Source organism: Cydia pomonella, chromosome 2 (genome assembly GCF_033807575.1).
Source record: "Cydia pomonella isolate Wapato2018A chromosome 2, ilCydPomo1, whole genome shotgun sequence".
Taxonomy (NCBI): domain Eukaryota; kingdom Metazoa; phylum Arthropoda; class Insecta; order Lepidoptera; family Tortricidae; genus Cydia; species Cydia pomonella.
In genome coordinates, this window is record NC_084704.1 from 2417068 (window position 1) to 2445032 (window position 27965).

The 27965-nt window shown below is 40.0% G+C and overlaps 3 protein-coding genes across 4 annotated transcripts in view; 2 read left to right on the top strand and 1 right to left on the bottom strand.

Annotated features, from left to right (window-relative positions):
- Positions 1 to 288: 288 nt before the first annotated feature.
- On the bottom strand, positions 289 to 23136 carry LOC133531238 (nucleolar complex protein 3 homolog). The gene is made up of 13 exons (XM_061869390.1): positions 23006 to 23136; positions 22640 to 22920; positions 21915 to 22132; positions 19019 to 19260; positions 18759 to 18924; positions 17709 to 17829; positions 16385 to 16598; positions 15926 to 16114; positions 14442 to 14623; positions 8759 to 8967; positions 7850 to 8028; positions 1364 to 1548; positions 289 to 528 (listed from the first exon to the last, which is right to left on the bottom strand). The coding sequence occupies exons 1-13, from the start codon at positions 23009 to 23011 to the stop codon at positions 327 to 329; spliced, it is 2394 nt and encodes a 797-aa protein (XP_061725374.1). The 5' UTR covers positions 23012 to 23136; the 3' UTR covers positions 289 to 326.
- LOC133531325 (uncharacterized) lies at positions 3065 to 6955 on the top strand. 2 transcript variants are annotated; one of them, XM_061869466.1, is made up of 2 exons: positions 3065 to 3268; positions 3356 to 6955. In XM_061869466.1, the coding sequence occupies exon 2, from the start codon at positions 4487 to 4489 to the stop codon at positions 6080 to 6082; it is 1596 nt and encodes a 531-aa protein (XP_061725450.1). In that variant the 5' UTR covers positions 3065 to 3268; positions 3356 to 4486; the 3' UTR covers positions 6083 to 6955. The 2 variants fall into 2 exon arrangements, with proteins under 2 accessions (XP_061725450.1, XP_061725459.1); XM_061869475.1 differs by having other exon boundaries at positions 3356 to 4353.
- A 372-nt stretch (positions 23137 to 23508) lies between the features above and the next one.
- The window catches only part of LOC133515623 (regulator of G-protein signaling loco), a 153204-nt gene continuing 148747 nt past the window's right edge, over positions 23509 to 27965 (top strand). Inside the window, 3 exon segments of the mRNA XM_061848194.1 lie at positions 23509 to 23814; positions 23816 to 24131; positions 26075 to 27216. Coding sequence (XP_061704178.1) covers positions 23725 to 23814; positions 23816 to 24131; positions 26075 to 27216 — 1548 coding nt within the window. The 5' untranslated portion in view covers positions 23509 to 23724.

Here is a 27965-nt window from a genome sequence, read left to right on the forward strand (position 1 = left end):
TCTTACCTCCTTGTTCATAAAACTTTACGGACCTGATCTAGTTAAATTATATTCTATATGTTGTGTTCCTGCCGGTGAGTAAGGTTGCCAGAGCTCAACGAGGGTGGGAGGGGGTTAAGGTCGGCAACGCGCATATATCCCTTTCTTATAAATACATAAGTCAAAATAACAGATAAGGACAAACGATTCATAATTAATTCAGGCCAGTAACGCGTTTTTGAATAAGGCCATTAGACTGGGTAAATAGACAACAGAATATACCAAGATATTGTAAAAAAAAAGAACAAATTAACATAAGACATTTATTTAATATAACGCTTCCACGATCATCTTTTCTTCATTAATGCAAAGTCAACCTCACTCAAATTCACTTTGTTCTCGACGTCCTCACACAGTTGCTTAAAGTCGTGCTGAGCCCACACGTGAGTGGGGGGCACTTTAGCTTTGTTGGTGGGCTTGGGAGGGGGGATGGCTGGTTTAAACGCCATCTGAGACCCGTCGTACTGCTCGAAGATGTGGACGGCCGATCTGTGATTATAGAAACATATTGGGGTGTAACGGACTAGAGAAGTTGATTCATCATCAACTTCTCTAGTCCTCGGAGTCAAAATAACTCAAAATCGAGTCGGTGGAAAATTACGGGTTACTCCCACTAGTTACCACCAAGTTGTTACCAGTAGTTACGGGTTATTCCCACTGGTTACCACCAAGTTGTTACCAGTGGTAACTACTGGGATTTTTTTTTCCCAGTAGTTACCACAAAACCCAGTATCTACACTAATAGACTTATAACTATTTATTAAAGCACTCTTTATTTATACTTTACTATTTCTACTGTTTTTATTAGTATTGAACCCTAACAAAATTTTGGTGGTAACTACTGGGAAAAAAATCCCACCTTTTGCCAGTGGTAACTACTGGGGAAAAAAATCCCAGTAGTAACTTACGTTGATTAAATCACTCTATATTTATACCAAATTTTGGTGATAACTACTGGGAAAAAGAATTCCCAGCTTTACCAATGGTTACTACTGGGAAATAACCCAGAAGTTACCATCAAATTGAGTTGGTGTTAACTAGTCGGATTTTTTTCCCAGTAGTTACCACTGGTAACAACTTGGTGGTAACCAGTGGGAATATCCCGTTGTTCCTGACCAACATTAGAACTTCGCACAAATGTAGTGAGTAGTGCGTCATTCTTCGGTAGTTTACTAAAATACCCCGACACGAATATCTTGTTTTAACACCAGCCATGGCGCGCAGGGCACGCTTTTGTAGAATTAAGACTACTCGTATCCGTCGAGTTCCCCTAAGCCCTAAGGGATAGAACTATAAAGAGTAGTAAGTTGAGCGCGGTACTTACAGCTTACTGTCACTCTTGCTGACCGCCTGCCGTACAGCAGGGTGGTAGTGGCGGCGCAGCGCGCACAGCTCGGCGAGCGCGGCGCTGCGCGCGTGGCAGTGCGCCGGGGACTCCAGCGTGGGGTCGAAATGACCCGCTCCCGACTCGGGATCCGGCTCAAAGAGCGATTCCACGGCTTTGCTTTGCTGTAAATAAAAAAAGGTTATAATATAAGGACATTAAAATTGCACGTAATATTTGGGATTGAGTATAACTATTATTGTTGCTGAGAATCAAAAAGTTATCGATTGTAGAAGGTTTGTAAAATCCGCCCTATGTTTTGTGGTAACTGAATGGCCAAACGGCAACTTCCGCAACCCGAGTTATCATATAATGTACTACGGAGCTACAGAGCGCCATCTAAATACATCTGTCAAATTCGAAGCATGATTTTTTTATGAGTTATTCCCACTAGTTACCATCAAGATATTACCAATGGTAAGTACTGGGAATTTTTTTCCTATCTTTTACCACTGGTAACTACTGGGAAAAAAATCCACTAGTTACCACCAACTTCGTTCATTTGTAGTTTTACATGTATGTAAAATGTATAATTGTTGGTGCAATAAAGAATATTTACTTACTTACTTACTTCGTTTTGTGGTAACTACTGGGTTTTTTTCCCAGTAGTTACTACCAAAATTTTGTTATCGTTCAATACTAATAAAAACAGTACAAATAGTATAATATAAATATACAGAGTGCTTTAATAAATAATTGTAAGTCGATCGTGTTTCAGTAAACTGCCTTAAAAGTGATTAAAACCGGCGCAAGTATAAAACATAAATATTTAAGGAGAAATTAACGTGGTTGAAATGTATCTTATTAATTGTAAATTGAATTAATTCAGACATCTATGTAACCTAGATCTTTTGTCGAGGACGCTTACGCCGCACTGCGTAGCGCAGCGCTACATTTATAAAGGAGCATCGTTGATAGTGGCGTAAGCGCCATCGACAAAAAGGGCTAATAAATAACGTCACAATTATACGAACGAACAAACAAATCAGTCAAAAACCGACTATTTTTAATCACTTTTAAGACAGTTTACTGAAACAGTAATCGACGTATAATTAAACTAATAACTAATTAACTTAATTGTACTTTTAATTAATTATTAATGAAAGCACTCTATATTTATACTGTTAGTATTAAACGCTAACAAAATTTTGGTGGTGACTACTGGGAAAAAAAACCCACTAGTTACCACTGCTAACAACTTGGTGGTAACTAATGGGAATAACCCTTTTTTAGGGTTCCGTAGCCAAATGGCAAAAAACGGAACCCTTATAGATTCGTCATGTCCGTCTGTCTGTCCGATTATGTCACAGCCACTTTTAGTGAGTCTTTACATTTCATCTCTTCTACGATTAAAAACTCTTTCCTAATCAAATTTTAGATGTGTTGTAAAGTCTAATGTTTTTTTTTACTTGCCGTGTAATTCAGATTATTCCCCGTACTGGATCATACCTGGTCCCGCAAATATCACTGGCAGTACAGCGCGGTGATGATCGTATTTTTTTTGTATATTCCTGACATAATCTTTTATTTTATTTTTTGCATTTTGTTGTTGAAATGACTTATTGAATTTTGTATATTTTATTAATGATTCTCAATGTTAAGTTATATAAATTTCTTGTTACTATAATGTATTATAATATTTATGTAAAAAAATAAACGATATCGTTTACTTTTTTAAATGTGGCCATACTTTGCTTTGACTTGTCAGTGTCATATCATACGTCAAAATTGGGAAGCTAGGTTATGTAGATTGCAGTGCCGCTTTGAATAATCGCCGTTATATTTTATTGATAAAAGAGTGCCTAAAGCAAGAATAAACTTTAAATGTCGTTTCTTTGTTTACAGGTCGGTATTGTTAATAATAATTACATACGAGTACAATGTAGATTCAAATAAAACCTTGTAGTATTAAAAATAAATCTTTGTTTACAGAGCAACACATGAAGTTATTCTTTGTTCCAATTCATACCAACAAAAGTGAAATCATCTTATAAAACGACATTTCTAGTTACAAGATTCAAGGGAAGATGACGAAACTTCGTTTTGAATTCACAATACTACCTGGAAGTGACGAAAAAACAAATGTCTGTTGTGTAACGTCAATAACCACCGAGGACAACAAGAGTTATGCATTACCGGACGGATTGCAGTCAGTTAGCCAGCACAAAGAATTGATAAAGACAGCGGCGTATAGTAAGGTGAAAAATAGTCTGTCGAAAAGGTACCAGACAAGGAGAATTTGGATCTCGCTGACCGAGGAACTGGAGCAAATTTATATGGATGAGGATGGCAATGTACAGTTTGCAGACAGATACCTGGAGGAATTAAATCAGGACCAATGTGCTTCTACTACACCCACTGCTGCCGGCACAAAAGGGACCAATACTTTAGAAAAATTGTTAGAAAAATTAATAGAAAGTACACAGGAAAGTAAACAACCGAGCTTGAAGAATATTGCGGACAAGTTTGTGATAGAGAAGTTTACTAGCAAGCATTCTAATGCAACTCAATGGATGGACATTTTTGAAAAGGAATGTGAGCGCTTCCAGATATCGGATGAAAATAAGATTGAAGTTCTTAGGCTCTTTATGGATAAAAGTTGTGTAGATTGGTACAGTTCCATGGTTATAAAATTGACTATGAAGGCAGAATGGTCTGAGTGGAGGAAAAAATTTTGTGAATCATTTGTTAGCAAAGGGTGGAGCCCAGTTACATATGCATTACTGTATAAATATAAGGATGGCTCACTGTTGGATTATGCTATAAAGAAAGAAAAGCTTTTACTTGATATGAGAAAGTCAATTGATTCTGGTACATTGGTGGATCTTATTGCAGTTGGTTTGCCGGAGTACATATTAAACAAAATTGATAGAGTGTCGGTAGTTGAGAATTGTGCACCCACCCTAGATTATTAATAAACAGTCTTGAAGTCCAACTCGAGTATCATTGACGCCTACCATGACATGGCGCAGCCGGAAATTATTTAAATGGTTCAAACAAAGATAAAATAGTATAAAAAGTTATAATATTTAATTAACAGGACTCAGTTGTTTATATACTAAAATGGAAACAGTGCTTACGCCTCCGTTACCGTTTACTTATGATCAAAGTTTATTGAACATTACTACGGGCAGTTTAAGTGATAGTTGGAAAAAATGGAGTAAGGGATTTACAATATATTTCGACGCGTGTGAACTTTCTAAAAAAACATCGGCCATACAAATAAATATATTGCTTCATATAGTGGGTGAACAGTGCAGGGAATTGTATGAACAACTAAATGTGAAGTGTACTACGGTAGAACAGGTTTTGGACGAATTTAAAAAATATTTTGATCAAAGGAAAAACTTAACGGTTGAGAGGCATCGATTTTTTACGCGAAATCAGGCAGAAAGTGAAACAATTGAACAATATGTGTTTGATTTAAAGAAATTATCAACTTCATGTGAGTTTGGAACTTTATGTGATTCCTTAATTAAGGATAGGTTGATATGTGGCATCGCGAGCAAAGCTATTCGGGAGAGATTATTACGTGAAGCCGACTTGACTTTAGAACAAGCTATGGAGATTTGTCGAGCGGCTATAGTATCTAAAGTGTATTCGGAAAAAATTGTTGAAGACTCGCGAGAGAAATCGGTACATAACATAACGACGGGTGACAACAACAATTCATTGCAAGATAATAATGTATGGCAAATATCACAAAGAGGAGGTTACGGTCGCGGCCGTGGACGGTTCGCGGGGTCGCGAGGCGGCCGTGGCGCCGGGCGCGGCGCGGGAGCTTGGAGCAGGAGCGGTTGGCGCGCGCAGGACTCGACCGTGTCGGCGCGAGCGGCGGCTGGCGCGGGCGGGAGCGCCGCTGGTGCTCGTAGTGCGGCGCATGTGTATAATAACGGTACTCGTTGTTGTAACAAATGTGGTACAACGCACGGAAACTATGCGTGCCCAGCGTATGGGAAACGTTGTTTACGGTGTTCGCGCATGAATCACTTTTCGCGTATGTGTGGCGTATATCAAATTGAGGAGTCGGACCAACAGGTAATATATTGTCTTAATAATGAGATAGATGAATGGACGATTGTTTTAAATATTAATAGCCATAATTTAAGGTTTAAACTTGATACGGGAGCCGAAGTTAATGTTTTGCCATTACGCTACTTATCTCAAGTTGGTTTAAGCAAAGAAAATTTAATGGTTACCACGTCGCGGCTTCACGGTTATTCTGGAAAGAACTTGGAAGTTCTAGGCAAATGTTTTTTGAAAGTGGTATATAAAGATAATGTATATTTTTTGGAATTTAAAGTGGTGGATGTGCCGTCCTCTCCTGTATTAGGTAAATATGATTGCAAGGTAATGAATTTGGTTAAAAGAGTATTCGCAGTGAGTGAAATGGAGCAATTGAACTCTCCGGCTTTTGTTACGGAATATAAAGATGTATTTCAGGGTATAGGTTGTTTGCCTGGTAGTTATAAAATTAGAGTGAATCGCGAATGCAAGCCTGTGGTGCACGCTCCAAGAAAGGTACCAATACCATTGCGAGAAAAACTAAAGGCAAAGTTAGAAGATATGGAGCGACAAGACATCATAGCAAAGGTTGAGGGCCCTACTGATTGGGTCAACAGCATGACTATCGTAAAAAAAACCAAATGGAGATCTTAGGATATGTTTAGACCCGAAAGAATTGAATCAAGCTATAAAACGAGAACACTTTAGTTTGCCTACGTTAGACGAAATAGTTTCGAATTTGTCAGGGGCTCAGTATTTTAGCACACTAGATGCTACTAATGGTTTTTGGCAAGTAAAAATAGAAAATAGTGATCTTTGCACTTTTAATACACCGTTTGGGAGATATAAGTTTCTACGTATGCCCTATGGAATATCGTCTGCGTGTGAGGTTTTCCATCGCAAAATATATGAGAATTTTGACGATATCGAAGGAGTTTGTATGTACGTAGATGACATTTTAGTCTTTGCAAAAACGAAATCTGAGCATGATGAGAGGTTGAGACAGGTATTAGAGAGATGTCGTAAAATTAATTTAAAATTAAATTTTGCTAAGTGTAAATTTGGTCTTGAGGAAATTAAATACTTAGGACATAAAATTACGAGGAAAGGTCTATACCCAGATGATAGTCATATATCGGCTATTATTAATATGCCTAGGCCACAGAACAGTAAGGACGTTGAACGTTTGTTAGGATTAACAACGTACGTGGGTAATTTCATACCTAATCTTTCTAATAAAACCGAACCACTCAGAGAATTGTTGCGGAAAGATATAGAGTGGCATTGGAGTGAGAGACATGAAAACACATGGAATATCATAAAAAAATGTTTGTCCGAAAAACCAGTGCTACAATATTACAGTATGTCTAAGCCCATAAAACTTTCAGTAGATGCGAGTAAGAGTGGCCTGGGATGTGTACTTTTACAAGATGGTCTGCCCGTGTGTTATGCCTCAAAAGCACTTACAAAAACTGAGCAGAGATACGCACAAATAGAGAAAGAGTTATATGCATGCGTATACGCATATAACAAAATAAAATTAATGTATATTAAACAAAATTGATAGAGAAGCGTTGAAGGACACAGTTGAGTTGTTCAATGAGGTAAGCAAGTATGAACATATGGTTAACAAAAAAAGTTATGTATTTAAGAGGAAATATGGACCCTCAAGAACAAGTTTCAAGAATGAGGATCTAAAGCCGTGTAAAATCTGTGAAGGTTTAAACAAAGGCACCCGTTATCACTCTGAGACTGCATGTTGGTTTCGTACTAAAGAAGATGACAAGGTAAAGAAGAACTTCATTAAACATGTGAATAATGCAGTGATAGAGGCAGAGTTAAATGAATCTATATATATTTATATATATTTCTACGCTAGTGATGGCAGAATATGCTGTTCTATAAAACAAAAAAAAACAACGACACCAAAATTGTATATATCATATTCTATGAAGTAAATTTATTATGAATGCGGCCAGTATTTTTGGAACTCTTGCGCCGGATACGTGTCGTCTCGGAAATTAACGGGGAGGCGTAGGTTGTGTTAGGGTTTTGGACAGCAGGGGAAGTACCTCCACCTTACAGAAAACAGCAGCCAAATAACACTAGACCCTACTCGTAGTGTTGTGTTCCTGCCGGTGAGTAAGGTTGCCAGAGCTCAACGAGGGGGGGTGGGGGGTTTAGGGTCGGCAACGCGCATGTAACTCCTCTGGACTTGCGGCGAATATATAAATTGGGCTCCCATACAACAAACATTTATTTGCGGTTTTTATAAAAAATGGTACGGAACCCTTCGTGCGCAAGTCCAACTCGTTAACTTCATCGTGAGATTTCTCTAGCAATTTTATTTAACCAACATTTTATTGCACCTGCACGTTCTACGTATGTTTATGTGTGATCTTGATAAATAAATAAGCTCACCTGAGCCAGCTGGTGCAGCAGCGTCAAGCTGGCCAGCGCGCCGTTGTGCTGCAGCTGCAGCGCGAGCGTGGCGAGGCGCTTGGCGAAGGCGGCCAGCTCGTCGGCCGCCACGCGCCGCGCGCGCGCGCACACCTGCGCTACGGACTCTAGCACGATCTTTGCGTCCTCGTGTGTTTTCCCTGGATAAATTCCATGTTGATTATTACACGAATAGAGAGAATTAACTATACTCTGTATCTTTAGGTATTTAAATAAAAATAAACAAAATCTACCCTCAAATAGCTCCTTAGCCAGTTGAGGGTAGATGAAAACATTACATGATCAAATAATGTCGGTTAAAGTCAGGTCGTTCAGTGACGGATCCAGGAGGTTTTGTATTTGGTTGGTTAACCAATGGATTTTATAATTATCCGAAAATCTACAAATCGATTACTTTTATTTAAATACCTAAAAGTTACTTTTATTTAAATACCATAGTGTTGTGTTCCTGCCGGTGAGTAAGGTTGCCAAAGTTCAATAAGGGTGCGCAGCGTTAAGGTCGGCAACGCGTATGTAACTCCTCTGGAGTTGCAGGCGTACATAGGCTACGGAGACTGCTTAACATCAGGCGGGCCGTATGCTTGTTTACCACCGACGTAGTATAAAAAAAAATCTACTGGCCTGTTATTCCCACTAGTTACCACCAAGTTGTAACTACTGGGAATTATTTCCCACCTTTTACCACTGGTAACTACTGGGAAAAAAAAAATCTCACTAGTTACTACCAACTCGGTTTGGTTACTACTAACCTAACCTTGGTGGTAACTACTAGGAAAAAAAATCCCACCTTTTACATACACTAACAACTTGGTGCCTGTAAGGCCTGTCCTTAGATATATATTAATGCTTCGCGCTCTCTCATGAACATACCAGCATGTACATTGAGCATGGCAGCGTACAGCGCGGCATGGAACCGGCCCGGGTCCACGTTGAGCGCGTCCCCCGCGCCGGCCAGCACGGCCAGCACGCAGCGCACGCACAGCAGGCGCTCGCGGGAACCGATCAGCTCGTCTTGCGTCAGGCGCGCCAGGATGGCGACCAGATCGGAGTAGTATTCGAGGTTGATTACGTGGGTGAATCTGGGAAAACGCTCAGATCGTAAAAATATCAGCCCTAACCAGCTTAGAAACTTAATACTTTGATAGCGCGATTGCATTGCAGCAAGCATTGATGAGCCAAAATTTTTTAATGCCAAAAACTAGTCGCTTTTCAAATTGAAAGCAATTTCAGGTAACTTATACAACTATTACAGGTACTTATTACAATTTATATTCAAATTTAATACTTAATAACGGGGTATTCCCACTAGTTACCACCAAGTTGTTACCAGTGGTAACTACGGGGATTTTTTTTCCCACCTTTTACCACTGGTAACTACTGGGAAAAAAACCCACTAGTTACCTACAACTTGGTTTGGTGGTAATTACTGGGATTTTTGTTCCCAGTAGTTACCACCAAAATTTAGTTAGCATTCAACACTAATAAAAACAGTATAAATATAGAGTTCCTTAATAAATAATTAATTAAACGTCGAATTAATTATAAGTTAAGAGTCCTTATTCCTACAGACGAGCGTATTTTGTAAAATGCTTCCTTTTTCATTCAAGATTACGACGTAACTATTAGTATTTATTCAAAAACTGATAACGTACTTAAATAATCGTTTCCTAAACTAGGGGCTCCAACAGTTCAAATTTTCATTTTCTCTTTTAAACCTCTTTTTTAATGAGGTTTTTTGGGAGTCTTTTCCAAATTTTGCAGTGAGATGTGGCGTTTCGGTTCTCAATTTTGCTATAAACAAGAATCATTTGGTACATGAATGACTACAATTTGATTCAACATATCTCGTACGAGGGGCTGGAATGATTAACAATCGAAGATTCATTTGAAAAAACTGATAAAATACCTTCCGAGTTTTCTTCATTTTTTTGGCGAAAACAGGGTTTTATTATATTTTATTTCCGCAAATTGTACGCATATTTTGCTTTAAAAATAATATTATAGCAAACTGTAACTTTATGTTAACCTATAAAAAAAAATCGTAACTATGGGACCTACATTGCCGTAAATTTATATTTTTTTTAAACACGTATAAATCACGCAGCAGTGATGCCCCGCTCTCAGTCCGCGCGGAGCGCGCTTAGAGGACGGACCTGTGCTCGATTGTCAGGCATTCGTTGCGATCGTAATCAGCTACGGAGTTCCGAGAAGTGCTATATACTGCGATTAGAAAATCTTAATAAAAGTTCATTTTTTACAGTATGCCTAACAGACTCGCTTATTGATGGATTTTCAGTGTTACTTTTTTTTTAATACCAAGTCGGTGGCAAACAAGCATACGGCCCGCATATGTACGCCTGCAACTCCAGAGGAGTTACATGCGCGTTGCCGACCCTAACCCCCTCCCGCCCCTCGTTGAGCTCTGGCAACCTTACTCACCGGCAGGAACACAACACTATGAGTAAGGTCTAGTGTTATTTGGCTGCGATTTTCTGAAAAACGCATTTTCACTTGAAATTACGTTAGGGTTTGCATTATTATTTTTGACCCGGATGAAGTCCAAGTTCTCATGATGGAGTCAGGAGTTGGTCACCAGAACTCCTAATCTACTAATTATAATCCCATCGTGTTTGGGCTCAAAAGATTTGCCCTGACGAACACCATCGATCTAGATGAGGTCCAGGGTCTCATTATGGAGTCAGGAGTTGGTCACTAGAACTCCTAATCTACTCATTATAATTCCATCGTGTTTGGGCTCAACAGAGTTGCCCTGATGAGCACCTTCAATCTAGATGAGGTCCAGGGTCTCATGATGGAGTCAGGAGCTGGTCACCAGAACTCCTAATCTACTCATCATAACTCCATCGTGTTTGGGTTCAATAGAGTTGCCCTGACGAGCACCATCAATCTAGATGAGGTCCAGGGTCTCATGATGGAGTCAGGAGCTGGTCACCAGAACTCCTAATCTACGCATCATAACTCCATCGTGTTTGGGCTCAATAGATTTGCCCTGATGAACACCATCGATCTAGATGAGGCCCAGGGTCTCATGATGGAGTCAGGAGTTGGTCACCAGAACTCCTAAACTACTCATCATAACCTCATCGTGTTCGGGCTCAATAGATTTGCCCTGACGAGCATCATCAATCTAGATAAAGTCCAGGGTCTCATGATGGAGTCAGGAGTTGGTCACTAGAACTCCTAATCTACTCATTATAATTCCAACGTGTTTGGGCTCAAAAGATTTGCCCTGATGAGCACCATCGATCTAGATGAGGTCCAGGGTCTCATGATGGAGTCAGGAGTTGGTCACCAGAACTCCTACTCTACTCATCATAACTCCATCGTGTTTGGGCTCAATAGAGTTGCCCTGACGAGCACCTTCAATCTAGATGAGGTCCAGGGTCTCATGATGGAGTCAGGAGCTGGTCACCAGAACTCCTAATCTACTCATCATAACTCCATCGTGTTTGGGTTCAATAGAGTTGCCCTGACGAGCACCATCAATCTAGATGAGGTCCAGGGTCTCATGATGGAGTCAGGAGCTGGTTACCAGAACTCCTAATCTACTCATCATAACTCCATCGTGTTTGGGCTCAATAGATTTGCCCTGAGGAACACCATCGATCTAGATGAGGCCCAGGGTCTAATGATGGAGTCAGGAGTTGGTCACCAGAACTCCTAATCTACTCATCATAACCTCATCGTGTTCGGGCTCAATAGATTTGCCCTGACGAGCATCATCAATCTAGATAAAGTCCAGGGTCTCATGATGGAGTCAGGAGTTGGTCACTAGAACTCCTAATCTACTCATTATAATTCCAACGTGTTTGGGCTCAAAAGATTTGCCCTGATGAGCACCATCGATCTAGATGAGGTCCAGGGTCTCATGATGGAGTCAGGAGTTGGTCACCAGAACTCCTAATCTACTCATCATAACTCCATCGTGTTTGGGCTCAATAGATTTGCCCTGATGAACACCATCGATCTAGATGAGGTCCAGGGTCTCATGATGGAGTCAGGAGTTGGTCACCAGAACTCCTAAACTACTCATCATAACCTCATCGTGTTTGAGCTCAATAGATTTGCCCTGACGAGCATATTCAATCTAGATGAGGTCCAGGGTCTCATGATGGAGTCAGGAGTTGGTCACCAGAACTCCTAATCTACTCATCATAACTCCATCGTGTATGGGCTCAATAGAGTTGCCCTGACGAGCACCATCAATCTAGATCAGGTCCAGGGTCTCATGATGGACTCAGGAGTTGATCACCAGAACTCCTAGTCTATTCATCATAACTCCATCGTGTTTGGGCAAATCTTTTGAGCCCAAACACGATGGAATTATAATGAGTAGATTAGGAGTTCTAGTGACCAACTCCTGACTCCATCATGAGACCCTGAACATCATCTAGATTGATGGTGCTCGTGAGGGCAAATCTATTGAGCCCAAACACGATGGAGTTATGATGAGTAAATTAGGAATTACGGTGACCAACTCCTGACTCCATCATGAGACCCTGGACTTCATCTAGATCGATGGTACTCGTCAGGGCAAATCTTTTGAGCCCAAACACGATGGAATTATAATGAGTAGATTAGGAGTTCTGGTGACCAACTCCTGACTCCATCATGAGACCCTGGACTTCATCTAGATCGATGGTACTCGTCAGGGCAAATCTTTTGAGCCCAAACACGATGGAATTATAACGAGTAGATTAGGAGTTCTAGTGACCAACTCCTGACTCCATCATGAGACCCTGAACATCATCTAGATTGATGGTGCTCGTGAGGGCTAATCTATTGAGCCCAAACACGATGGAGTTATGATGAGTAGATTAGGAATTATGGTGACCAACTCCTGACTCCATCATGAGACCCTGGACTTCATCTAGATCGATGGTACTCGTCAGGGCAAATCTTTTGAGCCCAAACTCGATGGAGTTATAATGAGTAGATTAGGAGTTCTGGTGACCAACTCCTGACTCCATCATAAGAACCTGGATGGACTTCATTCGGGTCAAAAATAATAATACAAACCCTAACGTGATTTCAAATAACACTGAAACTCTATAGCACTAATGTGCGCAAACGATTGGCATCTTGACTACGCAGCATGGGTGCGTAGCCACCATGCCAATCGATACGACAACGAAACACTATCTGTCTCTCTCTCGTACTAATATGCACAAACGATTGGCATCTTGGCTGGGCAGCATGGGTGCGTAGCCAACATGCCAAACGTTTACGATACGACAAGGAAACACTATCTGTCTCTCTATCGCACTAATATGCGCAATCGATTGGCTTCTTGGCTAGGTATCATGGGTGCGTAGCCAACATGCCAATCGTTTACGATACGACAACGAAACACTACTCTCTCTCTATCGCACTAATATACGCAAACGATTGGTATTTTGGCTAGGCACTAAGCAAGTGTGTGGCCAACATGCCAATCGTTTACGATACGACAACGAAACACTATCTGTCTCTCTATCGCACTAATATACTTTATTTATACCTGCAGTCATTAAGTAACTTCTTCATTTTCCATTGGTGTGAAAGAGACAGAATAAAGAGCAAGGGTTATAGTACACTCTGTAGTCTGTACACTTAGTAGTAGTGTACATAAAAAAAAACTACTGTGCATATACAATAAAATAAAGAGTGCCCATATGATATCATATGACACTAAAATTAATGTTGCTTGAAATTATATTGAAAACTATCAAGATTATTCTAGTCTGCATTGAAACGCGCGTCGCGTTGCCGGCGCTCGCGTACCGAGCGCCAACGCCATCTATCGAGCGTTATTTCGTGAAATCGGAGAACGCTCCAAGGATTAAGGGCTCTTAATTAGTTATTCGTTTCGTTATAAGTCGATAACTGTTTCAGTAAACTGCCTTAAAAGTGATAAAAAAATCGGGTTTTGACTGATTTGTTTGTTCGTTCGTGTAATTGTGACGTTATTTATTGAAAAGGACTTTATTTTCGATGGCGCTTACGCCATTATCAGCGATGCTCCTATACAAATACAACGCTGCGCTACGTAGTGTGGCGTAAGCGCCCTTGACAGATCCAGGTGTCATAGATAACGTCACAATTAGCTATAATTAATTCGACGTTTAATTAATTATTGATAAAGGAACTCCATATTTATACTGTTTTTATTAGTATTGAATGCTAACTAAATTTTGGTGGTAATGGTAACTACTGTGAAAAAAAATCCCACCTTTTACCAGTGGTAACTACTGGAAAAAAAAACCCAGAAACATTGCAGTAATACTCCCTATTAAGGAAAAAATATTAAATAGTAAGTAAAAAACCGATGCCCGGTAAAATGGCGCCACTTTTTGATATTTAACAAATTTAACACATATCAGTGAAAGAACAAATCAAGGTCAAATGGCGTTCTAAAAGTTTTAATCATGTGTCGAAAGATGGCAGTAAATTGAATGTGGCTAGAAATCTTTGACAATCCACATCTATTTCAAATTCTCTTTGGCAACAGTAACGCGCCATCTAGCTGACAACAATAAAAACTACAATTTACTTAGCTAATCCGTCTAGAGCCGCACACAACAGCTTAGACCTCGGCGCCGTCTTCAACAGCCGGAAGTAGATGTGGAACACGGTCTTGGTGACCTCCGTGAGCTGTTTCCGGCGGGACACTTCACTTTCTTGTGCTTCTGTCTCTAGGAGCTCGCGTTCTACTTCTTTGAGCTTTTTCGCTCGCTAAAACAAACAACGTATATGTAGATAAACGTGATTCAAATTGAAAATAAGTTCGTCTTCCAATTTAACAGGTAAACGAGATGTCGAACTCTGACTATAGGGAGCGTGCATAAACTATAGGAGGCAGCACAGGAGCCGTCAGATTTTTGGCGCGAGGCGTAAATGTGATGTTTATTGTTCCAATGTAGCCCACAAGATGGCAGAACCTATCATGCACAACAAAACACGTGACGTGTAAATTTACATGTTTATTGTTCCGATTCAGGCCACAAGATGGCAGACCCTCCAACGCGCACGGTCCCTATCAAAACTTGACGTTTGACAAAGGGAATATTGCGCGAAACTCTGCGTAGGGGGCGCCACTACCACAATCCATCACAATCGATAGCACGCGGGACGCTCGAAGACTCTAAACTGGAACGCGCTGGCTGAAGACTGGAAACCTTTACCGCATACCGCCAATAACCATTACGTGTGTACATATAGTGTTTGGGAGATTAAAAACACATACGAGTATTTTGATTGTAAAAGAACACTGGGTAGTGTTGAGGTAGTACCTCTTACTGTGATGTCAAGTGATGGAACCGCGGTACATGAAAATCGAAATTTCGTTATCTAACCTCTCTATCACTCTTGCATATTCGAGCGATGAAGAGGCAGCTAACTAAATTTCGATTTTCGCGTTTTAACTCCCTATTCAGTGTACGCAAAACTTATGGCGCAGTACAGCGCAGGGGCACGTTTTTTCTTCGATTTTCTCTCTTACAATCAATTCTCGTTGGTTATAGACTATACTTTGAGTAGTACGTTGACTAGACTGTGCGTTGGAGGGTCTGCCATCTTGTGGCCTGAATCGGAAACATAAACTTTACATTGACACTTCACGCAGCAGCAAGTGCTGCCCTCTACAGTTCACGTGCATTGCAGGTTCTGCCATCTTGTGGCCTACATTGGAAGCTTTAACTAGATTTATGGCTCCTCTACACGATGGCCCAGCGCAGGCCAGTCCAAGGGACGCATTTATGCGTAAGAGGGAGCAAGTGATATTGCTATCTCATTCCACCGCATAGATGCGTCCCTTAGACTGGCCTACGCTGGCCCATCGTGTAGAGGAGCCCTTACACTTCCTGCCAGTAAACAGGGGACTCCTGTGCTGCCCCCTACAATTCATGCACGCTCATATGATTCCTGGTCGTCAGAGGATTTCCCGGTCTAAATGGTGATAGCGCGATTCAGCAGTAAGAACAGCGCCATCTAGTGGACGATTTAAAAACCTTTACATGTTACATAGTGAATAAATACCTTCTTTTCTTTCTTCGACAAGTTAACAATTCTCTTCTTATGTTTCTCTTCCATCTTCTTCTTGTGTTTGATATCGGCCTCCGCGTCAAGGTCGATGTCCCGTATCTTCAGACTCAGGAGGCAGCGCAAAGCGGAGGGCTTCAGGCGTTCTCCACGTCGTTTTACCAACTGGTTGATTAGTCGAACGATCTGACACAAAAGATAATTTCAATCTTAGACGGAGTTATAAAGGACGGAAAAATGTTGATAGCGCGATGTAGCGCAAGGAACAGCTTAAGAGAGACAGACTAGCAAAAATTTGCATGCAATTTAAGTTACATTGCCAAGGACAACAACTGTATTCAAAAGTTAGATACCACAAGCTAGTATAAATCTCGCTATACAACCTACAGAAAAATGTTGATAGCGCGATGCAGCGCAGGGAACAGCGCCATCTAGCACGAAATTGAGTAAACTTACGGTGAGAGTAATTTCGCCTTTAGTATCCTCTTGGAACACGGTCTGGGCGCACTCCGTGGCAACGTCGGCGGCGTGCGCGTGGCCGCTGTCGAGGAAGGGCACGGCGGCCTGCGCGATGTTCGTGGCGTAGTTGAAGGCGGGCCGCGCCGCCAGCAGCCCGCACAGGCAGCGGAGCGACACGAGGGCTAGGCTGACGGCTGCCGGATCCGGTTTTCTGTGCATAAAAAATAGTTATTTACAGTACATATGGTGCTACTTTACTGCACTAGTGCGAAAATTTGCATATTACGTTACTATGTCGAACATTTAAAGGTCCATATGTACTGTAAAACGTTGTACGATACATGTGCGAATGGGTAATTCGCAACTCGTGTCGATTTAAAACACTCCCTTTGGTCGTGTTTTAATTTATCGCCACTGGTTTCGAATTTCCTGTTTTTCGCACTTGTATCGTAATTTAATCAGAAAATAGGGAATTCGCAACGAGTGGTGATAAATTAAAACACGACCGAAGGGGGTGTACAACTTGTATAGCAAAGAAAGTGAAATATTGTACGAGTATATATATTTGACAGGCGCAGGCTGGAGTGAATTAAAGACTCGAGTAACAATATTCTTACCCCCCGGAGTTACACACAATGTTTTTCATCACACTTGCGAAGAAAAAACTCAATTTTAGCTAGAAAAAACGAAACGCGAAACAATTGTCATGTTTTGACAGCTTGCGCATCGAAGGTACAGAACTATCCGATGTTCAGCCACAATTGAAAATTGTTTAAATTTATTTTAAGGCTATTAATTAATCAAATTAAATACTTTTAAACACGAACAAAAATACTAAATTAGATTAAGATAATTATATGTAATACTGTCTTACTATTCATAAGTGCTTGTTGCTAGGCCTACATGAATAAAGTATATTTGAATTGAATTGAATTATAAACTTTAATATTTTAAAAGTATAACTCATTTATACCTAGTTAATTCGGATGAATTCGTAACAAAATAAAGTTATAATTCCCTACAGTTTTACTAACTAACTAAGAAGATAAATAAATAAGATCTTTTTCGAGCAAGTGTGATGAGGAAAGAAAATGAAAGGAAAGCTATTATGTACAGCTACCAGGAACAATTAAATAAATACAGAGATTAAGGTATTTCCTGGTGGGTATTTAAAATTAGTCGGAATAATACTTTAAGCATGTTTAAATTAATAATATTATACTACTAATAATATACGATCTCTTCTATAGATTGACCTAGACCTAAGCTCAATATTGGTTAAGCATAACTAATTCTTATTTAAGGGTTAAACGTGACTCACCTTGTATCTCCTTTTTTGGGTCTTAAAACCGTGCAAGCTTTCTCGAGCCTCTGTAGATATCTTTTGTAGAATTCTAGTAACTCTTTTTCGTACTTGTATAGAGCTAATGTGTCCTTCTTTACTGTAATACACATGAACAAAATATTAGTATATATAAATGGTTGAAAGAATTTAAATTCATATTTATTTTGTACCTAGTAGTCAGCATCAAAAGTAGCGGATCAAATAACGTTTCATAAGTACGTTCCATTCCGTAACAGCTTAACAAAAAGTGATGTATTTAATATAGAACAACTAAGACTGTAAAATATATACTTTTGAACGTGAATTTTAGAAATGTATCTGTATTTGGAAAAGTTATCTGGGATGTCAGACACTTTTACCGCGTTGTTTCATCCGCTACTATTGATGCTGACTGTACCATACGTATGAGAACAAATTAAATAATTGGGCGCCATAAGCCTTCAGTAAGAAATGCATATATTTGGATAATTCGACCTATGCCGCCGTGACCCCGGTGGCCGAGTGGCTCAGGCACCTGCCGCGATAGCAGAGGACGCTGGTTCGATTCCAGCCTGGGGCACTGGAGACCTTGGTCACTTTTTCTTAGTATGTGACATTTATTCCAGTTTATATTTTGTAGGTTAGTAGGTATGTTATGACGATAAACAATTAAGTAAATTATTAATAATAATATATAATAATAATATTATAGGACATTATTACACAAATTGACTAAGTCCCACAGTAAGCTCAATAGGGCTTGTGTTGAGGGTACTTAGACAACGATATATATAATATATAAATATTTATAAATACTTAAATACATAGAAAACACCCATGACTCAGGAACAAATATCCACGCTCATCACACGAATATATGCCCTTACCAGGATTTGAACCTGGGACCATCAGCTTCATAGGCAGGGTCACTACCCACTAGGCCAAACCGGTCGTCAAACCGGAAATAAAACCTTTATTGAATGGTTTGGTAAATGAATTCTGATTCGTCAAATACAGAAATAAGACAAGAATTGTTTGGTAACTTACATTTGATATTGGAATAGTCTTGATGTCTGATCTGGTACTCAGGCAGGATGTCCTTGAACACCTCATAAGCTGACAGAGTGGCGATCTTGCGCACTGAGTGGAGGTTCAGGGTGTTGTCCTTCAGACGTTCCTCCATTAGGTACAGGATTGGGTACAGATTCTTAAGCTGAAAGAAAAATAAACCAAATTAAAAAACTCCAAATTTTGTGGGACGTAATTAATGGACGACGTCCAATGAGTTTTTCAACCAAATCACAAACCTTTTTTTCCGGTTCCTCAAGCAGAGAAGAGCACAGAGCTCCAATCCTCAGCTTCTCATGATTCAGCCGGTCTCTCCTGGCGGCCATCAGCTCCACAGTACTGATCACCCCACCCTCAGGGGTCTCGGTATCTTCTTCACCCGTTCCTTCCATTCCGGAGTCGGAGTCTGAGTCCTGGGGCTCTTCTTCTGTCTGCTCTTCTTTCTGAGGTTCTGGGTCATCTTCTTTTTCTGATTCTGTGTCTTTAATTATGAAGAAGTACTGATTAGATTTGGTAATTTAGAGATTATTTTTACTGAGGATCGAACCACGGGAGAGATTCGATGTAGTCCAAGATCTTGGGTTGACTTTAGACGCGCACTTAGATCTTCGTTTGCATATAACCGAGATCTGTGGACGTGCTAATAAAATGCTAGGTTTTATTATGCGAGTAGTTCTGTATAATGCGTATGTTCGCAGTAGGTTTGAATTTAACGCCTGTCTTTGGGATCCTCACGAGGCAAAGTACTCTCTCATGGTGGAAAGGATACAGAGAAAGTTTGCTCTCTATGTATATAAAAGTATCTATGGATACTATCCACTACTTTTTCCCTCGATGTTTGCTCGATGCTCCCACCAATCGCGCACTCTCACTCCTAAACGAATTATCTATCCAAAAACCTGATGTTGATGTCTTTTATGACTCACCAGGCTCGTTTTCCACAGCTCTATATATAGAATAGAATAGAATTTGTTTTATTCATAAACACACAAACAGTAATAGACAGACATAAAAGAGAACATAGTGAGAGTAAAGTGTCACGAAATGGCCTCATCTCAGCATGTTGCTGGCGACTTCCAGCGCTGATCTTCCGATGAGACCATCGAGTGCGAAATAATCACGGAAGGTAACAGAAAAAAGGAAAGAAACATAAAATAAACATGACGAACATACTTAACACTAAGTATAAATAATATGTTTTTAAGTGATTGTACCTAGTTTGTAATGTTTAACTATTTGTGGATACTGTAAATAATTCTAATTATTAATATTATTATTTAACATGTAAGCGCTTTGGTATTTGAACTGTAAGTTTGTGTGTTGTATGAATAAACAATAAAACAACTGATACCTAGTAACAAGGAAAGATACCCAACTGTCCGGTTCCGATTTGATTTATATTTATGTGTGTGTAAATCTTCTAACTCCTATGGAAAGTGATGCTCGAGCAACTTGCTAGTTAATGGCTTGTTTGAGTATATGTTTGAGAACAAGAAAAAATAATGTACACGTGTTTTGTTATATCTGCTTAAACTCAAGTTTTCATAAAAAAACACCCGTCTTTATGTGTAACTTTAGCGATAAGATATTATAAAACTTCGAATGTCGATTTTTTTTAGGAAAAAATGAGTTATAGCCGATACAACAAAACACGTGCTCATTATTTTTTGCTGCTTTCAAACATATACTCAAACCAGCCATTAACTAGCAAGTTGCTTGAGCATCACTTTCTATAGGAGTTAAAAGATTTAGTAATTTTTTAGTACTTTGGAGGACAATTTCTCCCTATAGGTTGAGTTTGGGCAGCTAAAAAAAAATACGTGTCTGTTCTTTTAGACTACTCTATAACATATATAAATATAAATCAAATCGGAACCGGACAGTTGGGTACCTTTCCTTGTAAGATTGAAACTTTAAGTTTGATAAAAAATATTAAATTCACTTTATTGCGTCAGTATGACATAAACTCATGTATAATCTATTAATATGGGTATCTCTCACTGAAGGTACAGTAAGGATCATAAACATGAAGAATTTCGTACTCGCCTGTCGCCTGTTCCTGTGTATATGAACGTTATTTTATTGCTGTCCTGCCCATGATGCCGGCACTCACAATGCCACTGTGCGAGCAGGACAGCAATAAAATTATATGCGTATGATAGAGATAGAAGGAGACAGGTCAATGTACGAAATTATACGTGCTTAGTGTCCTAACTTAGGAATGGAACCACTAAAAGATAAAACAGTCATTGAAATGATCGACAGTGTACATACTTTTGCATTTTTAACAACTTTATAATATATTTAAGTGCATGGGTATTTATAATATTACTCTAACATGTGTTAAATCAATATTTAATTAACACAATTAATATAACCAAAGAGAACTTGAAATAGAGGTGAATTGTCAAAGAAAACTTTGTAGCGACGTAAATTTACTGCCATCTTTCGACACATAGTTAAAACTTTTAGAACATCATTTGATATTGATCCTTATTCTTTTACTGGTGTGTGTTCAATTTGTTAAATATTAAAAAGTGGCGCCATCTTACCGGGCGCTACCTAAAGGTTACGGCGCCATCGTTCGAAATGATGCTGCTATGCCTTTGATCTATTAGTTGGCGTCACTTTTTGATACTTACCAAATTGAACACATATCAGCGAAAGAATAAGGATCAAAGTCAAATAGAATTCTAAAAGTTTTAATTATGTGTCGAAAGAAGGCAGTAAATTTACGTCGCTACAAAGTTTTCTTTGACAATTCACCTCTATTTCAAATTCTCTTTGGTTATATTAATTGTGTTAAATAAATATTGATTTAACACACGTTAGAGTAATATTATAAATACCATTCTATTTTTTTAACATCAACACAATGATAAACAACCATATGGCCCGCCTGATGGTAAGCAGTCACTGTAGCCTATGAACGCTTGCAACTCCAGAGGTGTTACATGCGCGTTGCCGACCCTTTAAAAATCTGTACACCCCTTTTTTGAAGAACATCATATTGTAGACCCTCATCCGCGGAGCATCCGCGGGAGGAAGTTCCTCTTAAACTGCACAGTGCACATTTATCATATTATCCACTTAGCTACTTCTTATACTGACTGTACACGCAAGCTGGTACACTACCTGCATACTCCTCAGTCCTCTCCATAAGCCCCTGCTTGGTCTTGATAGGCAGCAGCGCCCGCATCCTCTTGGCCGGCCTCTCTGCCATTTCCTGCTCATACTTTTCCTCAAAGTCACTCTCAGAGGCAGAGTCACTCTCCGCACCACTGTCACTTCCTACTTGGGGACGTTTCTTCGGAACCTTCTCTTTGTCAATCTTCCTGCGTTTTCTGTTTGATCTAACGGCAGTTGAAATTAAGATTAGTCAGAGAATATGAATGCCAATGTTAAATTTAGGGTAGGTTGTCTTTTACATTGTTAATGTTCAAACCATTACATAACCAAAATAACCCCTTAAATAGCATCATATTTTTGTAAAGATCCATTAAGATGATCTATAAGCTTCTTATCCAGACTTATTTGGACTATGGACTTCTAGGTGATTATGGTGCTTGAATAGTGGGTTTTTAAGTTGTGGTTTTCCATCACAAAGGCCTTATGCTTCAAGTGCAATAAGGACCGTTGTATCTGAAATTCCAACAGAAATTTTGATTGAATGGTCCTTATTGCACATGAAGCATAAGGACCCTTCTCTGATGGAATGCCACAATTTAGTCTGTTAAAGCGTAAAGTTGATAATACATTGTATTACAGGCTCAAGGAAGTTAAACGTATCAAATCAAATATAATTACAGTATGCACAATATGTGTCCAGGCACAGCTATGTAAATAATTGCCACACTCACTTGTTCTCATCCTCTTTTTCCGGCACATCAGCCAGAAATCTCGGATTCTTCGCCAGCTTCTTCATAATGTACGCCTTTTCCTCCTCATCCAACATATCGCCCCACTCGTCAGCCGACTCCTCGCTCTCACTGCTGTACTCGATCTCGGGCTTCGGCGGCGGCTGGTTCTGTTTCTGAAGCTTCGCGCGATGCCGCTGCAGCTTCATTTTGCCCTGCTTCTTCATTTTATTCGTGGTCTGGTTGTTTCGCTTCACCTTACTAACTTTTATTTTGCCTTTTTTCTGAAAAGCAAAGTAAAATTTTTGTTTGGTTAGACTGTTTTCACACCGTAAGGAATTAATATTGTATGCTTAGTTTTATACTTACAGCCATGGTGTGTATTTAAAGTAATTAGTAGTGATTTATAAAGCTTCGGTAATTTATTTTGAGGAAATTAAAACAACGTGGATTTGACAAACGAAGGAAGTCAATTGATTTTGACAGATGACCTGACGTTTCAGAGAAGTATATTTAGTGTTAACCATCAAAATGCCTCAAATCCACCCTCATTGCTCAAATCATATTTTTTTTTACAATTATGGCCTGTGCCTCAAATCAAATAAGTTTTAACTTTACACTATCAATGAAATTATATTTTGTGGCTAACTGGACTATTTAAAATAAATTTTTATTTTATTGATTGTTTTCATTAAAAAAATGAAAATACACCTTCGAATTTGGATGCGTTCATATTTGCGAACAATTGATGTCAATCTTAAAAAAAATTATAAAGCAGTCGCATAATATGCTTCGAAAAAAATGAGAGAAATAAACGAATTTAAATATTATCGAACGATATATACTATATTCAGACATCATATCAACCTTAATAATGTTGCAGTTGCAAGTCGGTTGCAGTATTTTAAAAGCGAACGCACGCAAACTTTCTAAACGTCAGTTACAACAAGACCTCGAAACTTTCTAGTTTTTCTAGTTTTCTTCTATGAAGTATCGCCTGCAGCTATTAATTAGATCCCATATCCGGCGCGCGTTCTAATTAGTTTACAACTTACGATGAGTATTTAACAAAGCCACACTCCGTGAAAATGGTGCCTCAACAGCAAAGAAGAAGGAGGAGAAGGGCCGCTTTGGTTCGGACTTCGGAGCGTCGGGTTGTGGTCGCGAGAGGCCCTGGAGGGTTTTGGGTTTACTATAGCGGGGCAGCGGCCTTGTGTTGTGTCTGCCGTGGCGACTGGAGGGCCGGCGGAGCGCGCTGGTCTGCGCGCAGGGGACGCTTTGGTTGCTGTCGATGGGGCCAACGTAGCGCGAGCTCCTCACGCCTCTGTGGCTCGGCTGGTGGCAGCAGCGCCGGGGGCGATCGCTCTGAGCGTTGCTCCTCGGGAGGCTCCGCCGACAGACACGGAGGATACCGAGCCAGATGAGCGGGCGCGGACTAGGCGACGGCATCCACCGCCGAGGCGCCGCCCGCAGCCTGCTATGCTACACCACCCAGGTCAGTTCATTAGAAAGATCCCCAAATAATCATTTACTCGACTTCCAAAATGACAAACAAACAAACAAATTGAGTATATTGTTTTCTTTGCATTGTGCCCAACAGTTGAATTATGAGAAGTTTGCTGATTTTGCCCTCTTGCTTCTCTAAGACCTCTAAGTGAACAATTAAAGTTATTTAATCTATATATACTGATTGTGGTTTCCAATATCTTCTACATTAACTTCCTCTATGGTGGTGGTATTTTCTGCTTTGTAATAATGTATATAATACCTGAATCTTTATTGACAAATCATTTTCAGTTAAATCATAGTTATGTAAACAAAAATTATTTCTTGCCTAGTTTCTTAAAAATGTTAATTTTTATTAATTGCAATAATTTTATCAACTTAAGTCTTGAACTTGTAATGGTTGACTTATAAATCAAGTAAACACAGATTTACCCTTTACTTGTTAGTTAACAATGGTTGACAAATATCAGATATAGATCTGCAAGATGGGATAAATTAAATCCCGAGTTTTTACACACTGGCAGAAAGACAAAAAAAAACAGATTGAACAACATCAAACAATAATAAAAATAAAAAAAATCGTTTATTAAAAGAAAGAAGATAAAATTACATAACTAGCTCAGTGGTCCCACACTAGGCTAGGCCTGTATCGTGGTGACGGCTCTACAGAATTACTACATACATTTTTGGGGTATAATAGTTACTTTGTGTCTTTATTCCTTTTGCAGATGGCTAGTCAAGCTCCTTAAATGGTTTTATGAATATTAAGTAAGTGCTGCAAAATATTCTTGCACTTATTTTTGTTGTGTCTGCACTCATTTTGTATTCATCCTACATGTGTTGTCATTGTTTAATGATTTTTGTTTTTGTAACACTAATAATGAAATGATAAAATAAGGTCTCACAAATTATTGTATTCATGTGGTGTTTTTCATGTTTATTTGATGTGTACCCTTGTATAAATGTTAATAGGCGGGTCCACACAGAGCAAGCATATGCCCGAGGCAATTTCCTCACGCACAAACCGGCCAGTGTAGACATGCCTTGGCCGAGGCAGCACGCTCAGGCGAGGAAAACGTGCGTGCTGCCTCGGCCGAGGTATGTCTACACTGGACGATCACTACAAATTATTATATAATTTTAAATTGCTTGATAAAAAAAGTAATGTAACAAGTATCAATTACTAACACAGCTAACACAAATTCTTTCCTTTTAAAAATGTAGTAATTAGGTCATATGCATGTTGAAATTAACCTGTAGAACATACTTTAATACTAGCTTCTGCCTACAACTTTGTCTGCCTGTAATGGTGATTGATAGAAAACTGTCCTGTGTCCTCATATTAAATTACTTTTAATGGCGAATTTCGCTTGGAAACCGCCGACGGAAGCCGTGGCTCTGTATACTCTTGGCAACATAAGTGTAAAATTTCTTAAATATCAGAAAGTGGCACCATCTTACTGGGCATCGGCTAAAGGTTGGGGTGCCATCGCTCAAAACGATGCCAGCATACCTTTGGCCTTTGATCTATTAGGTGGCGCCACTTTTTGATATTTAACAAATTTAACACATATCAGTGAAAGAATAAGGATCAAAGTCAAATGGCGTTCTACAAGTTTCAATCATGTGTCGAAAGATGACAGTAAATTAACTATGGCTACATAGTTTCTTTGACAATCCACTTCTGTTTCAAATTATCTTTGCTATAATTTAACCACAAGCCTAGAGTAACGTGTAATTTTAAACATTGCGAGGATTTTGGAACATGAGGCAAGGAAACTTTGCGGCCAATCAAAACTTACAAAATACATTTAAAATCAGCACACAAAAGTGGAATCTCCGAGCCCGATCAAAAGGATAAAAAGTCCGCCAGTTGTACGTACATTATTTTTTGTATTTTGTGCAATAAAGTTTAAATAAATAATTTTCCAGCATGCCACGCCCCAAGCACATCCAACGACATCCTCCACCTGTCGCGCGCGCACCTCACGCCGGTCCAGGCCGCGCGCCTCGAGTGCCGCGCCGTCGTCGGCTACCTCGGCACCATCGAGACCCCCAGCGCCGCCGCCAGCACTGCCCCTGGCAACGTACGCTCCGCTGTACGCAAGCTGCGCCAAGAACGACGACCTGCCACACCTGTGTTACTATCTGTCTTACCTAATGCGTTGAATCTTAGACGCCCAGGCGGACAAATACTCGCACAATATCAAAGAGAAAGAATACTCTACGCTGGATGCGGCTCAGACGCTGACCGAAGATATTTTGGACTTGTAACAGCAGCGGAGACTGAGGAACAACTTGAAGCGTCACATAGCTGCCACGTTTTCGCTGTAGACCCTAGAATGGCAGAGCATGAAGCGCATATACCTCGAGCGAGAGAGTTCCAACTAACTTGTACTAGAGATGCAGTTGCCGAGAGGTGTTTAGAATTCCCACCGTCAGCAGAATATGTAGTTGGAGTTGTCAAAGGAATGTACTCCTTACCGGCCGATGATAACAGCCCAAATCTCGCGCAGATTTCTAAGCTAGCCATTAAAGGCGATAGTCCCGCGTTTGGCAACTTCTCTAGATGTAATAGAGCGGTTTTTAGAGTGCCCAGAGAAAGACGGCCGTGTAGACACGATGATAGACTAGAGAGGCTCGAAGCTCAAGAATTCATCGCTAACTCACCTCAGCCAAGTAATCATAGCGAGATAACGACTACGTCTTCCAACAGTGATTCTGGTATTGGCTTTCATAATGACTGTAGGAATATTGCCGATCGGATTTTAGTAGTTGATTTCGCTGGACCTCAGCCTCCAGTGAACAGGTTTAGACAAGAGATGCCCAGGCGGCCTCTAGGGCTGGTTGGCTGTAGTTTTGAAGATGGTTCCTTCCTGTCTAACACAACTCCTGTAGTAGATGGCTTTGCTGGTCAGGGCAGGCCTTTGAACTCGGATGATGTTCTTAACTCTGATCTCCAAGCGAGACACGTGAGCCCTAGAAGTGAGGAAGATAATTACAACTACAATGCATATGGTGTCGCTTCGACTTCGAGCTCTAGGAGTTTCCAGAATGGAGTGGTGTATGACCAGGTATGTTTATTTAATTTTCATCCGTCATCAAAAGAGGCATTAGAAAGACAAACAAATTATGATCCACTATTAACCACATCACCATGATTTCTAAATTACTTGTGGCTTCCATATTGACTAATCAGAGCCAAACAGATCTAAATTATATGGAAGATCTGTTAGGTCTGGACAATACCATACAAGTTGATCCCGATTTTGGAATCCTGTTTTAAATGTGACAATATTAATTAAATGTAAAGTGCAGCACTTGACCAAAGCCTTTTCACAGGCGGCATATCGCATAACACATTTTTTTTATACTACGTCGGTGGCAAACAAGCATACGGCCCGCCTGATGGTAAGCAGTATCCGTAGCCTATGTACGTCTGCAACTCCAGACGAGTTACATGCGCGTTGCCGACCCTAACCCCCTCCCGCCCCTCGTTGAGCTCTGGCAACCTTACTCACCGGTAGGAACACAACACTGAGTAGGGTCTAGTGTTATTTGGCTGCGATTTTCTGTAAGGTGGAGGTACTTCCCCAGTTGGGCTCTGATCTAGATCTGGAATGACATCCGCTGTGCTGTGCCCTACCACACAAAGCGAGATGACATTCACAATGCCCATACCTCTCTTGTGGACGTAGTTTAAGGACGTACCCGGGTCCAAGACAACATAATTCCTCGACAACAACCCCGCCTGATAGTAAGCGGTCACCATAGCCTATGGACGCTTACAACTTCGAGGATGTTAACACGCGCTACCCTTTAA

Excerpts from the sequence above, each read along its gene's own strand:
- LOC133531238 (XM_061869390.1), bottom strand. Across the intron at positions 16,115-16,384 it reads AAGGCGAAATTACTCTCACC|ATCGTTCGACTAATCAACCA; the intron begins GTAAGTTTACTC and ends CTTTTGTGTCAG. Across the intron at positions 529-1,363 it reads AGCAAGAGTGACAGTAAGCT|ATCGGCCGTCCACATCTTCG; the intron begins GTAAGTACCGCG and ends CTATAATCACAG.
- LOC133531325 (XM_061869466.1), top strand. The coding sequence starts at position 4,487 with ATGGAAACAGTGCTTACGCCTCCGTTACCGTTTACTTATGATCAAAGT.